This window comes from Lepidochelys olivacea, assembly GCF_965140295.1.
Source record: "Lepidochelys olivacea isolate rLepOli2 genome assembly, chromosome: 1".
Classification (NCBI taxonomy): Eukaryota; Metazoa; Chordata; order Testudines; family Cheloniidae; genus Lepidochelys; species Lepidochelys olivacea.
The window spans coordinates 254,063,233-254,079,368 of NC_140411.1; the positions used below are offsets into that span (position 1 = coordinate 254,063,233).

Below are 16,136 nucleotides of genomic sequence, written 5' to 3' on the forward strand. Positions count from 1 at the left end.
CCTTGATGATGTGGCCGGTGATGTGAGCGCGCAGCAGCCGCTGCCTGACCTGCTGGTGAGCTCAGCTCGCGGGGAACCCCCAGCGGAAGGGGCTGAGCGCGAGGAGCTGCCGCCAGCCGTCATCGCGGGCTCCAAGCACCCGCAGCCAGCCCGGGGGAGGGGGGGGGGCTATGTTGTAAGCTGCGCGCATTAAGCACAGGGGAGGGGAGCGCTCCGCTGTTCTCCCCAGCAGCCCCCTCCCCTCGGGCATAGGGGGCTGCAGAGGAGAGGCTGAGGGGGGCGATTACTTGGTCACGGCCGTATGGGGGGGGGGGCGGCGTACGGGGGTCACCTAATGACTGATGCCCCCAGCCTTAAGGGGGACGGGTTAGGGCTGGGGTGTGATACTCCCTATATCCCCCACAAACGGGGGGTGGGAGGGAGCAGGGAAACCCCCCACATTTCCCACAGACACACAAAGAGGGGATGGGGTGAGGCTAGGGAGAGCTTCCCTCTGGGGAAGGGGCTGTACAAGAGGGGCAGTGATCCCACACGCACATACACCCAGAGATCCTAGTGGAAGGAATAGAGGAAGGTTAAGGAGAACTTTAACACACACAGGCCAAATGGGGAAGGGCAGGATCAGAGTGATGACAATTTCCTTCCCCAGCACCCTGAAGAGCAGCAAAGGGAAAGCTACAGGCACAGAGAAAGCCCCCACCCCAATTATCCCCTCAGAAAAACCGAATAGTTTTCTAGCAAGGTGACCTTAAAAAAAAAAAAGTTTCCATTTGGTGCAGTCCTGCCTCCACACCACAATGAAAGATGCCCAATCAATCCTGAAAATAATTTAAACCAGCCCAGTCTAGAAGTCACACATAATTACCATCCAGTTTGCAATTCAATGCTGTATTTAAAAAAAAAAACAAAAAACAAAAAAACCTCCAGAAAGTCTCTGGTTTGAATTACCTAGACTCCAGGAAGCATAATTTTAAATCCCAGTAGTTCTGGTTCAATTCTTCATCCCTTCCAGATAGATAAATGGAGTTCCAAGTTATTTACTGTGTGCAGGTCTAGTGAGTGAGTTCATGAGGTACTGTGTGCTCTGAGGGAAAGTTAGAGATGAACTTGCTAAACCTTGCCCCACAGTTCGGCATGCCAATGACACGCTGTTCTCTTCCTGTTTTCACATTTCCAATACTGATTTCACAAGTGCTGGTTTTTCGTTGATTAAAAGTGGGTAGGTGGCCTTCTCTGTTTTGACCAACCACGCTATAGATTTGCAATGTATGAAAATCAAAAAAGGATGGAAAGCAGAGTAAGCACCAAATGTATTCCTGGCAATGCTTTTGCATTCACTTGTAAAAGCTTTATTGGCAACAAAACACAAGACTCAACAATTTTTACTTATTTGAGAATCTTGTACAGAATGCACTTGAACACTTTCTTTCTTTTAGCTTGATTGAAAATAATTTCATTAAGAAGTCAACTGATTTCATTAATTGGTTCAATGAAATAAAAAACGTATACTGCTGTTTGAAAACTTTTCTCTTTAGACGGGCTGATTTTTTAATTGTCCTTGCCCAAGTACTCTGTGATATGCCCAGAAAGCTTTAATAATATAAGGTCCTGATCCTGTAAAGACTTACACATGGGCTTAAATTTACACACTCTGCCCTGGTCTACACTAGGACTTTAGGTCAAATTTAGCAGCATTAAATCGATGTAAACCTGCACCCGTCCACACGATGAAGCCCTTTATTTCGACTCAAAGGGCTCTTAAAATCTATTTCCTTACTCCACCCCTGACAAGTGGATTAGTGTTTAAATCGGCCTTGCCGGCTCGAATTTGGAGTACTGTGGACACAATTCAACAGTATTGGCCTCCGGGAGCTATCCCAGAGTGCTCCATTGTGACCGCTCTGGACAGCACTCTCAACTCAGATGCACTGGCCAGGTAGACAGGAAAAGAACCGCGAACTTTTGAATCTCATTTCCTGTTTGGCCAGCTGCAGAGCTCATCAGCACAGGTGACCATGATGGAGTCCCAGAATCGCAAAAGAGCTCCAGCATGGACCAAACGGGAGGTACGGGATCTGATCGCTGTTTGGAGAGAGGAATCCGTGCTATCAGAACTCCGTTCCAGTTTTCGAAATGCCAAAACCTTTGTCAAAATCTCCCAGGGCATGACAGAGGCCATAACAGGGACCCGAAGCAGTGCCGCGTGAAACTGAAGGAGCTGAGGCAAGCCTACCAGAAAACCAGAGAGGCGAAAGGCCGCTCCGGGTCAGAGCCCCAAACATGCTGCTTCTATGATGAGCTGCATGCCATTTTAGGGGGTTCAGCCACCACTACCCCAGCCATGTTGTTTGACTCCTTCAATGGAGATGGAGGCAATATGGAAGCAGGTTTTGGGGACGAAGAAGATGATGATGATGATGAGGTTGTAGATAGCTCACAGCAAGCAAGCGGAGAAACCGGTTTTCCCGACAGCCAGGAACTGTTTCTCACCCTGGACCTGGAGCCAGTACCCCCCGAACCCACCCAACGCTGCCTCCTGGACCCAGCAGGCGGAGAAGGGACCTCTGGTGAGTGTACCTTTTAAAATACTATACATGGTTTAAAAGCAAGCATGTGAAAGGATTACTTTGCCCTGGCATTCGCGGTTCTCCTGGATGTACTCCCAAAGTCTTTGCAAAAGGTTTCTGGGGAGGGCAGCCTTATTGCGTCCTTCATGGTAGGACACTTTACCACTCCAGGCCAGTAACACGTACTCGGGAATCATTGTAGAACAAAGCATTGCAGTGTATGTTTGCTGGCATTCAAACAACATCCGTTTTTTATCTCTCTGTGTTATCCTCAGGAGAGTGAGATATAATTCATGGTCACCTGGTTGAAATAGAGTGCTTTTCTTCAGGGGACACTCAGAGGAGCCCATTCCTGCTGGGCTGTTTGCCTGTGGCTAAACAGAAATGTTCCCCGCTGTTAGCCACAGGGAGGGAGGAGGGTTGAGGGGGTAGCCACGCGGTGGGGGGATGCAAAATGCGACCTTGTAACGAAAGCACATGTGCTATGTATGTAATGTTAACAGCAAGGTTTACCCTGAAAGAGTGTAGCCACTGTTTTATAAAATGTGTCTTTTTAAATACCGCTGTCCCTTTTTTTTTCTCCACCAGCTGCATGTGTTTCAATGATCACAGGATCTTCTCCTTCCCAGAAGCTAGTGAAGCTTAGAAAGAAAAAAAAACACACTCGCAATGAAATGTTCTCCGAGCTCATGCTGTCCTCCCACACTGACAGAGCACAGACGAATGCGTGGAGGCAAATAATGTCAGAGTGTAGGAAAGCACAAAATGACCGGGAGGAGAGGTGGCGGGCTGAAGAGAGTAAGTGGCGGGCTGAAGAGAGTAAGTGGCGGGCTGAAGAGAGGGCTGAAGCTCAAATGTGGCGGCAGCGTGATGAGAGGAGGCAGGATTCAATGCTGAAGCTGCTGGAGGACCAAACCAGTATGCTCCAGTGTATGGTTGAGCTGCAGCAAAGGCAGCTGGAGCACAGACTGCCACTGCAGCCCCTCTGTAACCAACCGCCCTCCTCCCCAAGTTCCATAGCCTTCACACCCAGACGCCCAAGAACGCGGTGGGGGGGCCTCCGGCCAACCAGCCACTCCACCACAGAGGATTGCCCAAAAAAAAGAAGGCTGTCATTCAATAAATTTTAAAGTTGTAAACTTTTAAAGTGCTGTGCTTAAAGTGCTGTGTGGCATTTTCCTTCCCTCCTCCACCACCCCTCCTGGGATACCTTGGTAGTCATACCCCTATTTGTGTGATGAATGAATAAAGAATGCATGAATGTGAAGCAACAATGACTATATTGCCTCTGCAAGCGGTGATTGAAGGGAGGAGGGGCGGGTGGTTAGCTTACAGGGAAGTAGAGTGAACCAAGGGGCGGGGGGTTTCATCAAGGAGAAACAAACAGAACTTTCACACTGTAGCCTGGCCAGTCATGAAACTGGTTTTCAAAGCTTGTCTGATGCGCACCGCACCCTCCTGTGCTCGTCTAACCACCCTGTTGTCTGGCTGCGCGTAACCAGCAGCCAGGCGATTTACCTCAACCTCCCACCCCGCCATAAACGTCTCCCCCTTACTCTCACAGATATTGTGGAGCACACACCAAGCAGTAATAACAGTGGGAATATTGGTTTCCCTGAGGTCTAAGCGAGTCAGTAAACTGCGCCAGCGCGCCTTTAAACATCCAAATGCACATTCTACCACCATTCTGCCTTTGCTCAGCCTGTAGTTGAACAGCTCCTGACTACTGTCCAGGCTGTCTGTGTACGGCTTCATGAGCCATGGCATTAAGGGGTAGGCTGGGTCCCCAAGGATAACTATAGGCATTTCAACATCCCCAACAGTTATTTTCTGGTCTGGGAATAAAGTCCCTTCCTGCAGCTTTTGAAACAGACCAGAGTTCCTGAAGATGCGAGCGTCATGTACCTTTCCCGGCCATCCCACGTTGATGTTGGTGAAACGTCCCTTGTGATCCACCAGAGCTTGAAGCACTATCGAAAAGTACCCCTTGCGGTTTATGTACTCGGCGGCTTGGTGCTCCGGTGCCAAGATAGGGATATGGGTGTTGGATCATATTAAAGAAGTTCTGTATTAAAATCACAAATGAGTTTGATTCCCCAGAGTTTAAATTCCAGGGTATTACTAATTAAGAGGTCTCTTGGTTTTTGGTACTGTTTCTCTCCCTCTATGTGTGAAACTTGCAAGCTGCTAACTGTGTTCGTACATTCTAAGACAGAGTCTGTTCTCAAAGCAATTCACAGAGAGAGAGACTCAAAGCAATGCTCTAACAACAGAAACAGCACCCAGAGACTCCCTGCCCTTTTGTTGTATTAACAATTGTGATTAAAATAGAGATAGAGGATGTATGTGGATGGATGCTTGGTGTGGATAATAACTGAATGATCAGGGAGGTGCCAGCCTAAGAATCCAGTGTCCATCGGCTGAAGAAGGCGTCAAGTGGAAATAACCAGAGGACCCCCCGGAGGGCAGACTGGAATCCACCCAACAGCCTCAAGGATGGGAGAACCAAAGAACAAGATAACATCTTGGAGCCGTCAGGAATGTGCTATCTGCTGATTGATTCAGCAACAGCATGATGAAGCAATTCCCATAGACTGGCATAGGAAGAAATTCCTATAAAAATAGACTCTAAAAAGTGAGAACTTTGGGGTCTGATTCTGCAAACCAACTTCCAGGAGCATCAGATGAGCATCTGACAAGGCCCTGCTCCCTCCTCATGTCCAGGCCACCTGGCCAGTGGCTTGGCATGAGCAACTCTAAGGCTGGTAACTATGATAACAACCTTGCAGAACCTGTATGTGTGTGGGTGTGTGTTTGTATGAATGAATGTGTGAATAAATATGAGATTGAATGGAATGTTATAGCTATAACTAACTGCTTACTATGATTCTTTCTGTATTTACAATAAATGTGGTATTTTGCCTTTTCCCTTTAATAAGATCCTGCTGGTTTTTATTTTATTGGTACAACATTTTGGTGGAGAATTGCGAAAGGGGGAATATTGGTAAAAAACCTCAGTTATTGTAAATATTGGTGTGCACACCGCCAGCTCTAGTGAGCTAGGCATTTCTATTAGGTTAACCAGACCTGCTGGCCTCCGAGAAGGTAGCAGGGGACCTGCTGGCCTCCGAGAAGGTAGCAGGAAAAACAGATTAAACCAGACCTGCTGGCCTCCGAGAAGGTAGCAGGGGACCTGCTGGCCTCCAAGAAGGTAGCAGGAAAAACAGATTAAACCAGACCTGCTGGCCTCCGAGAAGGTAGCAGGAGACCTGCTGGCCTCCGAGAAGGTAGTAGGGAAAACAAATTAAACCAGACCTGCTGGCCTCCGAGAAGGTAGCAGGGGACCTGCTGGCCTCCGAGAAGGTAGCAGGAAAAACAGATTAAACCAGACCTGCTGGCCTCCGAGAAGGTAGCAGGGGACCTGCTGGCCTCCGAGAAGGTAGCAGGAAAAACAGATTAAACCAGACCTGCTGGCCTCCGAGAAGGTAGCAGGGGACCTGCTGGCCTCCGAGAAGGTAGTAGGGAAAACAGATTAAACCAGACCTGCTGGCCTCCGAGAAGGTAGCAGGGGACCTGCTGGCCTCCGAGAAGGTAGCAGGAAAAACAGATTAAACCAGACCTGCTGGCCTCCGAGAAGGTAGCAGGGGACCTGCTGGCCTCCGAGAAGGTAGTAGGGAAAACAGATTAAACCAGACCTGCTGGCCTCCGAGAAGGTAGCAGGGGACCTGCTGGCCTCCGAGAAGGTAGCAGGGAAGAACAGGTTAACCGGACCTGCTGGCCTCCGAGAAGGTAGCAGGGAGAAACAGGTTAACCGGACCTGCTGGCCTCCGAGAAGGTAGCAGGGGAAAAACGCATAGATTAAGCTATGATTTCAGAATCTAGGCTGTGTCACTTGCTAAGTAATACCAGCAGTGACAAAGAGATTGAAATATCCATGTTAAGATGTTTAAAAGAAAACAGGGTAAGCGAGTACCAGAGGGAGGAATGGAGTCAGAAGGAACTCCAACCTCACCTTTTGTTAAAGAAATTACACCTTTTAAACAAATCCTTCAAAAATTTGGGCACAGTCCTTGGACTAAACAAGCCCTAGCTGATGTCTGCACTATTTCGGACCTAGAGGATAGATTGGCTCAGTATATCCTCATATACAAACCTTCTAGTGCTGCCAAAAGAGATGCAGCAGCAATTTGGTTGTTGTGGGAGGCATGTAAGGATTCTTCCCTCCGCTTGTCTTCATGTAAAGTGGAAAAGGCACAAATGGAAAAGGGAGCAGACAATTGGAAGGTGCTGGCTACAAATATCCAAAGCCAGCTGAAAATAGTGAAAGAGGCACTCCAGGAATACAAAAAGAGTGAAAAAGTTAACTCTGCAGAGGCTGGAGGGAGGCAGGTAAAGGGGGAGAAGGTCCTATGTACGGCACCCCCAGGCATAATTACAAAGAGAAAAGAGAGTAAAAAAAAAAAAAGTTAACTCTGCAGAGGCTGGAGGGAATTAAGCAGTTAAACTTTGTATTTCACCCAAACAACTTTTAACCGAAAATGTTAAAAAGGAAAAGTGTTAGAGCATTCTTGGTTTCTTTGCAGCCATTCTGAAAGAAAAATGGGCCCTTTTCCAAAGGAATGTCTGTAAATTAGCCAGGCAAAAATAAACTATCTGATTAAAATCATTTGACTGGACAATTTAGTCAAATTTGCTAAAAGAACATAAGAGGGTTCTATTGGAACTTAACTGCCTCAAATGTATAAAGGGAATGTAAGATGTAAAAAACAGAGCAGTGTGGAAGGGATGTTAAGGAAAAGAAAATGTGTATGTATCTATCTGTGTGTGTGTAAATATGTAAAGTTCTAAGGACCAGTTTGTTTTGTTTTTGTTTTAAATAATGCCACTAAAAATCCATTTGACTCTTTAATTCAAAGTTGCAAAACTGACAGACCTTTTTGCTAGACACAGGTAATTAGTGTTGTTTGGCTCTGGGATTTGGCATTTAACCCTTAAAAGGTAACTCAATGCTTTACAAAATTTAAAATGTTTTTAAGTTGTGGCTGCAGCAGGGCAGTCAAAATCAGGAGAATATAAAAAAAAAATAAATTGGATTCTTTTTGTTTGTTTTTTGTTTTTGTAACAAAATAGCAGATGAGAGTTGTAGTAAAAAAAATTAAAAAAGACAGTGCCTCTCTGAAGCAACAGCAGGGGTGAGGTGCACAAAACAAAAAGAAGCAATGTTAGAAACACTGAGTCTTAAAATGGCTCTGAGTAATCAGACTGTCACTTTGATAAAGGTACATGAAAACTCTGTAAGCAAAAAAAGAAATAGTGACACCTTATGTAAAAATGGATCTGGATAATGTTATAGAAGTTAAACTATGGAAGGAATGTGCATTTGCCCCAGAACATGTGCAGGGTATATTGTAGAAGGGGCAAAAGAAATGCAAATATACCATGCTACTTAATTAAAATGCTATTAGGGCTCCAAAGGGAGCCACAATAGGTTGGGTTTTCTTTTTCAGATTGCTGTGTGTTTTGGAAGCAGAAGTTAAAAGTAATCAAAACTCTGGTGAAAGTTGATTGTGTCCCTTTTAAGATAGACTCTCTGAGCTGCTGATGGCTTTAAATCCAAAAGCAGGAAGTTTCTGTGAAAATGCAAATGACCTAAATGATAAAGGAAGGAAAGAACTAGCAGCACAAAGGAGCTGCAGATAAAGGACATACCTGGTCAGCAAACAAATTGTCTAAATAAAAGGCATGGGATAACAAGATAATTTTAATAAATTTAATGATAAGTATCCCTGTAACAACGTATAGTGTGTATGATTTTTGGAAAAATCCTTTAAGGTCGTATGGTAATGATGCTTCTCAGTTATTACCTGTAAATAAAACTTAAAGCTTAACACAGCAGGAAAAACATTATAAACTTGGTCTGCTGTATAAGAAGGAAAACTCAGGGATTTAATGACTAAACAGTGGGATAATTTCCCCATAACCCTTAAAAGATAAAAGCCATTGAAACCTGGCCTGCCTATAGAACAAAAACAGGAAAATATGGGGGCAATTTCTCTGTTTTGCCTGCAATCAGCAAGGGTATTTGTAAAAGAAATATGGGTATTTGTAAAAGAAATATTTTAAGCAATAATCTGCCACCCCAAAAGGGGTAGAAACATGTTCTTTTTGTCTTTCAGAAAATCAGGAAAAGCTGCCAGCTGAAAAGCAACCCAATACCACGAATCTACTGTCACAATAGAAATTGTGTTCTGTGTTCTATGTTTTGTCTTGTGTTTTGTGTTGTTGCTAGCACTGTTGTGTGTTTAAAAAAAAAAATACTGAAGACCTGCAGGAACTTAAAAATAAATTAAGCTTTCTGTCCCAGCTACAGGACAGCCTGATACAAAAACAAGTACATGCCAATGTAGACTTGGTCCAAATTGGTCTGGGTAACCTAAAAGGCCAATGGAATCTTTAGTAATGGCTTAATACTACCACATGGCTTATCCATAAGAAAAAAATATATATATTAGAAATAGGAAACTACACAGCCATAGCTATGGGATGCACTGAAATGCAGATACTTGCACTAGCTACTTTGGAACACAAAATGTTCTGGGTCATATTGGGAAATATTAAGGGTTTTTTGATGCATTTGTTAAAAAAGAAAGAGATCATTGTTTGACACTTATCAATATGAATGGATGCAATATGTTTCCAGTATTGTAAACCAGACTTGTTAATGGGAGAAATTGTTGTCAAAATTGCACACCAACAGTCCCTGGAGGCAAAGGTATTGAAGGTTAACCCACTCCCCATATTACACATGGGATCCTTTTGACTACCCTGGACCTTGAGCCAGTGGGCTGGGGAGGGAGGGAAGCTATTGGACACTAGAGGTTGTACCGAATGGACTCCTCAAAAGTGGGTGTGCCTCACCTTGCCTGTTGCCCCAGAACCTTGTAGTAAAGATACATCACTAGGATCATGTATGTGGCATGAATTGGAATCACAAACTCAAATTGCCTCACAGTACTTTCTCTTGAATAGGCTACATAGAAAGTGACACTGACGATTATAAATCTTAGTGTCAAAAGGGGGATTATGTTGGATCATATTAAAGAAGTTCTGTATTAAAATCACAAATGAGTTTGATTCCCCAGAGTTTAAATTCCAGGGTATTACTAATTAAGAGGTCTCTTGGTTTTTGGTACTGTTTCTCTCCCTCTATGTGTGAAACTTGCAAGCTGCTAACTGTGTTCGTACATTCTAAGACAGAGTCTGTTCTCAAAGCAATTCACAGAGAGAGAGACTCAAAGCAATGCTCTAACAACAGAAACAGCACCCAGAGACTCCCTGCCCTTTTGTTGTATTAACAATTGTGATTAAAATAGAGATAGAGGATGTATGTGGATGGATGCTTGGTGTGGATAATAACTGAATGATCAGGGAGGTGCCAGCCTAAGAATCCAGTGTCCATCGGCTGAAGAAGGCGTCAAGTGGAAATAACCAGAGGACCCCCCGGAGGGCAGACTGGAATCCACCCAACAGCCTCAAGGATGGGAGAACCAAAGAACAAGATAACATCTTGGAGCCGTCAGGAATGTGCTATCTGCTGATTGATTCAGCAACAGCATGATGAAGCAATTCCCATAGACTGGCATAGGAAGAAATTCCTATAAAAATAGACTCTAAAAAGTGAGAACTTTGGGGTCTGATTCTGCAAACCAACTTCCAGGAGCATCAGATGAGCATCTGACAAGGCCCTGCTCCCTCCTCATGTCCAGGCCACCTGGCCAGTGGCTTGGCATGAGCAACTCTAAGGCTGGTAACTATGATAACAACCTTGCAGAACCTGTGTGTGTGTGTGTGTGTGTATGTTTGTATGAATGAATGTGAGAATAAATTTGAGACTGAATGGAATGTTATAACTATAACTAACTGCTTACTATGATTCTTTCTGTATTCACAATAAATGTGGTATTTTGCCTTTTTCCCTTTAATAAGATCCTGCTGGTTTTTATTTTATTGGTACAACATGGGTTCCGTCTATGGCCCCACCACAGTTAGGGAATCCCATTGCAGCAAAGCCATCCACTATGACCTGCACATTTCCCAGGGTCACTATCCTTGATATCAGCAGATCTTTGATTGCGTGGGCTACTTGCATCACAGCAGCCCCCACAGTAGATTTGCCCACTCCAAATTGATTCCCAACTGACCGGTAGCTGTCTGGCGTTGCAAGCTTCCACAGGGCTATCGCCACTCGCTTCTCAAGTGTGAGGGCTGCTCTCATCTTGGTATTCATGTGTCTCAGGGCAGGAGAAAGCAAGTCACAAAGTTCCATGAAAGTGCCCTTACGCATGCGAAAGTTTCGCAACCACTGGAAATCGTCCCAGACCTGCAACACTATGCGGTCCCACCAGTCTGTGCTTGTTTCCCGAGCCCAGAATCAGCATTCCACAGCATGAATCTGCCCCATTAGCACCATGATGCATGCATTGGCAGGGCCCATGCTTTCAGAGAAATCTGTGTCCATGTCCTGATCACTCACGTGACCGCGCTGACGTCGCCTCCTCGCCCGGTATCGCTTTGCCCGGTTCTGGTGCTGCATATACTGCTGGATAATGCGTGTGGTGTTTAATGTGCTCCTAATTAAGTGAGCTGAGCGGGCTCCATGCTTGCCTTGGTATGGCGTCCGCACAGAAAAAAGGCGCGGAACGATTGTCTGCCGTTGCTCTGACGGAGGGAGGGGCGACTGACGACATGGCTTACCTGGTTTGCTTCAGGGAGCTAAAATCAACAAAGGGGGTGTCTTTACATCAAGGAGTATTTCAGGCAGGACTTCACGGAGGATTCCAATAAGAAATGGTGCACCTAAGTTATTGTTCTTATTGGAACAAGGAGGTTAGCCTGGCCTCTGATTGATACATGGCTAGATTTACCTCGCTGCACCTTCTCTGTGAGTGACTGCAGTGTGACCTAGAGGAATGAGTCCCCTAGACAGGGGAGGAGGCAAATGAATACAAAACAAATCTGGTCTATTTCTTGTTTTGATCCACTCCATCTATCTTTTACATCTTTGGCTGGCAGCAGACGGTGCAGAAGGACTGCATGCCATCCTCATCTCTTGCCTCCCCGGCAGAAGATGGTACAGTACGACTGCTAGCAATCTGTATCGCCTGCCTGCTCACCATAAGACGGTTCAGTAGGACTGACTGCAGGACTAAAGAGAATGACCTGGTCAAGTCACTCCAAATTTAGTCCCTGCGCCCATATCTGTCCAGGCGTTCCCAGCCGACGTGGCCAGGAGCACCTCGGACATGACGATGACGGCTACCAGTCGTACTGTACCGTCTGCTGCCACAAGGCAAGGGGTTGCTGCTACTGTGTAGCAATGCCGTACCGCGTCTGCCAGCACCCAGGAGACATAGGGTGACGGTTACCTGAGCGGGCTCCATGCTTGCCGTGGTATGGCGTCTGCACAGGTAACTCAGGAAAAAAGGCGCGAAACGATTGTCTGCCCTTGCTTTCACGGAGGGAGGGAGGGAACGGGGGCTTGACGATATGTACCCAGAACCACCCGCGACAATGTTTTAGCCCCATCAGGCATTGGGATCTCAACCCAGAATTCCAATGGGCAGCGGAGACTGCGGGAACTGTGGGATAGCTATCCACAGTGCAATGCTCCGGAAGTCGACGCTTGCCTCGGTACTGTGGAAGCACTCCGCCGAGTTAATGCACTTAATGCACTTAGAGCATTTTCTGTGGGGACACACACACTCGAATTTATAAAACCGATTTCTAAAAAACCGACTTCTATAAATTCGACCTTATTCCGTAGTGTAGACATACCCTCTGAGTAGCCTCAATGTACTCATGCATGTAAAATTAAGCACATGCAGGTTCTGAGTCTAACTACGATACAGATGTGGATTATTTGTTAAAGTAGATATAGAGAGGTGAAGTTCAACTAATTTCTTTTGTGCTGATAAACATAAATATTAAATTTAAAATTACTAATTTTTACAGTTAGTTTGTTTACATTTGTACAACACTTTGAAAACATGTGCTGTTATTTTCTAAAAGAGTACTTCCTACATTGATGCTATGTACTTCATAGCAATGGAGAAACCTGAAGTGGAAAAACTTTTTAAAAAAATCTATACATGAATTTAGTAATGATGAAATCTGTCAGGCTGACAACTCTGGAACCTGTTTTTCCCTGTCTAATTCACAGAACATACACAGCGTGCCCAAAGCACCAAGTATTTGCAACAAGTTGGAGCTAAATACTGTGAGCATGTGTATAAAAGTTTAAAGTTAAGTATGTTGGCAGGTGTTTCACAGGATCAGGGCCAAAATCATTTGCACTGAACTAGTTAACAGTGTTGACATTCATGTCACCATAATTAGTTTTTAGAGTGAACATGCTACTGAGATGAATGGGACAGTATACACCTTTTAGACCTAATGTTTAGGCCATTTGCAAAATTCAGAAAGACTTACACCTGGTCCATGCTATCCAAGTTATTTTCACAGTCATGAGAGATAGCTATATATATTTGTAAATGAAAATTGAGATTCTGGAGCACAACTGTATGGAAAAGAGTGAATTCTGCAGCAAATTCAGTGGCTACAGAACTGTGGGATATACAGAGGCCAAGCACGGGTGGCCGTAGCAGTGGAAGCTTCCCCTGCTTTGGTCAGTCCCTGATCTTGAGGGAACACTTTTAGGGAGGAGAAGACAGTTCTCCAAGTTAGTAGAAAAGTTAAGGACTGAGTCCCTTAATTCTATGAGTTGTTGTGTGTGTGTGTGTGATCTGAACATGTATCCACTAGAAATTGAACAGAAACCACATTTCACATAAACTACTATGCAGCATTTAGAGGGTTAACTACATGTTGTCATGACTGACTGGACTGGACTGAGTGATCTAGAAGTAAAATGTCCACATCCCATTGCCAATCCCTTGAACGATCCAATCCCTCTTTACAGTTTTCAAGGTTTAAATTGTAATAGCTAGACAGCAATAAAAATTGCAGAGCAAATCCTGTATAACAGGTTGGCCAGAGTCAATTAAAGTTGGCAAGCGCGTGAGTTGCTTTTCCAAAAGATAATTTAGCTCTCTCAGGGGCCAAAATTTAATGTCAGATTCACTTGCCAGATTTTGACAATTAACATAGGAAAGGTTTCAAAAAATAGTAGCTAGTCACCTGGCTGCTAAGCTTTCCAGCACAGTTAGCCACTTAGTTTAATACTGAAATTCTTCTAAAAATGATGAATTTTTCATGCCAAAGAATCACAGAAATGTATACCAAACATGTTTTGCTTTTTGTTGCCTTTTTCCTTCCCTTTCCTCATATTTCTAACTTCTGATTTACATGAGCCTAGAGGGCTATATGTTACTTTCTAAAATGACATTGATGGGACCACCACCTGCAAACCTAGGGTAATGTACAACCCAAAGAATGAAACATTAATGGCTCTATTCTATCCTTTATTCCTTTTCCTGAAATACTGTTTCATCTTTATTTGCTTAGTTTGGTGTTATATTAAACTATGAAAACTGTATGTATTTGATTTCCAAGCTTCCTCCACTTTTGACGTGCACAGTGAGATCATTTGTTTATTTGCCACTACTCTTTCCTGAAATCTTGGTAGAAACTCTGGATTTGGAGTGGTAAAACAGCTGGGTTCCCCAGTGAGCTAAAGAAATATACTCACTGTAATCTATTTTTATAGATTACTGTTTAAAAAACAATGGTTTATTATAAAGTTCTGAGGCAGTACTCAGGTACAATAAAGCTGATTGAAATACATAACTTCCATCAGGGAATTTTGTACTACACCCCTTTAAAATTGCTCGCTTAGAATACCAGGAGACTCATAAGAATTAAAACCTCTTTCTTTTTCTGTATACTTAATTATGTTTGGATTACCAGTCATGTGTCTTTGAAATATTCAGATTGCGTTAGAGATTGATCTGTTTAAAACTGTATACTAGAAGAGTTTAATCTAAAATTACAAGAGTTGTATACTGTAATTAATTTTCAGTCACATTAAAGAATTTTGGGGCCCATGCACTATGGAAATTGGGGGCCTCCCATCTTCCCTGGGGCGGGAGGTCCAGGGGGGTGGACAGATCCTTCCCCCAAAGGGGTGTGAGAGGGTCCAGGGCATGGGGTTGTAAGGGAGTCCACTCCACTCACCCCACAGTGATTCCTGTCCTACAGGGCTGGCCTGGCTCCCTGTTCTGACCTGATATCTCTTGCCTTAGGCTATGTCTACACTGCACACCACAGCTGTGTCGCTGTAAGGTACGACATGTAGCCGCTCTTTGTCTGTAAGAGCTCTCCTGCCAACAAAATAAAACGACCCCCAACAAGGGGAAGTAGCTTTGTTGGTGGGAGAGCGTCTCCCGACAACATAGTGCTGTCCACAACGGTGCTTTTTGTCGGTAAAACTTTTGTCAGTCCAGGAGTGTGGTTTTTTCACACCCCTAACCAACAAAAGTTTTACCAACGAAAGTGCAGTGTCGACATAGTGTCAGCATGCAGGTGGGGCCTTCCCCTCCAATGCCCTGTCCTGGCCGGTGCCGTGTACGTTTTAAGAGTTTTTAAAATCATTATTATTTTATGTTGTGTATGTGGGGGAGGAGGGGTTGCCTGGTAGTCAAGGGGCCTTCTCAGATGCGGGCCCAGTGGAAGTGCACAGTGGTTAATCTGGGCCTCGGAGTAGGTATTTCATTCAGCAGTACCTGGATAAATTTGAATCCCAGATCACTATAATATCTTATACAAGACACTGTGACCTAATATAATATAAAGTTAACAATAAATGCAATAAATTCATGTAATATTAAAATACATCAATATCTGATTTATACAGCTATAAATCAGAAAATTACTAGATGAGATTGCCTAAATTTCTGTTCTCTGTCTCTCTTCCAACTCACTCCTTTATCATCTTTAATTCTTTCTCCTAAGATTTGGAGGATGGCCTGGACTGCACCCTCAGCAAGTTTGCAGATGACACTAAACTGGGAGGAGTCGTAGATACGCTGGAGGGTAGGGATAGGATACAGAGGGACCTAGACAAATTAGAGGACTGGACCAAAAGAAATCTGATGAGGTTCAACAAGGACAAGTGCAGAGTCCTGCACTTAGGACAGAAGAATCCCATGCACTGCTACAGACTAGGGACTGAATAGCTAGGCAGCAGTTCTGCGGAAAAGGACCTAGGGGTTACGGTGGACGAGAAGCTGGATACGAGTCAACAGTGTGCCCTTGTTGTCAAGAAGGCTAACGGCATTTTGGGCTGTATAAGTAGGGGCATTGCCAGCAGATCGAGGGACATGATCATTCCCCTCTGTTCAATATTGATGAGGCGTCATCTGGAGTACTGTGTCCAGTTTTGGGCCCCACACTACAAGAAGGATGTGGAAAAATTGGAGAGAGTCCAGCGGAGGGCAACAAAAATAATTAGGGGGCTGGAGCACATGACTTATGAGGAGAGGCTGAGAGAACGGGGATTGTTTATTCTGCAGAAGAGAAGAGTGAGGTGGGATTTGATAGCTACTTTCAACT

General features: G+C 44.5%; 2 protein-coding genes across 2 annotated transcripts in view; one reads left to right on the forward strand and one right to left on the reverse strand.

Annotated features, from left to right (window-relative positions):
• Window positions 1-1,206, reverse strand: part of SLC41A2 (solute carrier family 41 member 2) — a 99,961-nt gene extending 98,755 nt beyond the window's left edge. The window contains exon 1 of the mRNA XM_084649849.1: window positions 949-1,206. The gene's annotated coding sequence lies outside the window, so the exon portion shown is untranslated. The remainder of the gene's footprint in view (window positions 1-948) is intronic.
• LOC311522323 (uncharacterized protein) overlaps window positions 1-16,136 on the forward strand; it is a gene marked incomplete at its 3' end in the record, with an annotated part of 19,492 nt that continues 3,356 nt past the window's right edge. Inside the window, exons 1-3 of the mRNA XM_084631513.1 lie at window positions 1-55; window positions 1,995-2,567; window positions 3,156-3,485. Of these exons, the coding sequence (XP_084487639.1) occupies window positions 2,051-2,567; window positions 3,156-3,485 (847 nt within the window). The 5' untranslated portion in view covers window positions 1-55; window positions 1,995-2,050. The remainder of the gene's footprint in view (window positions 56-1,994; window positions 2,568-3,155; window positions 3,486-16,136) is intronic.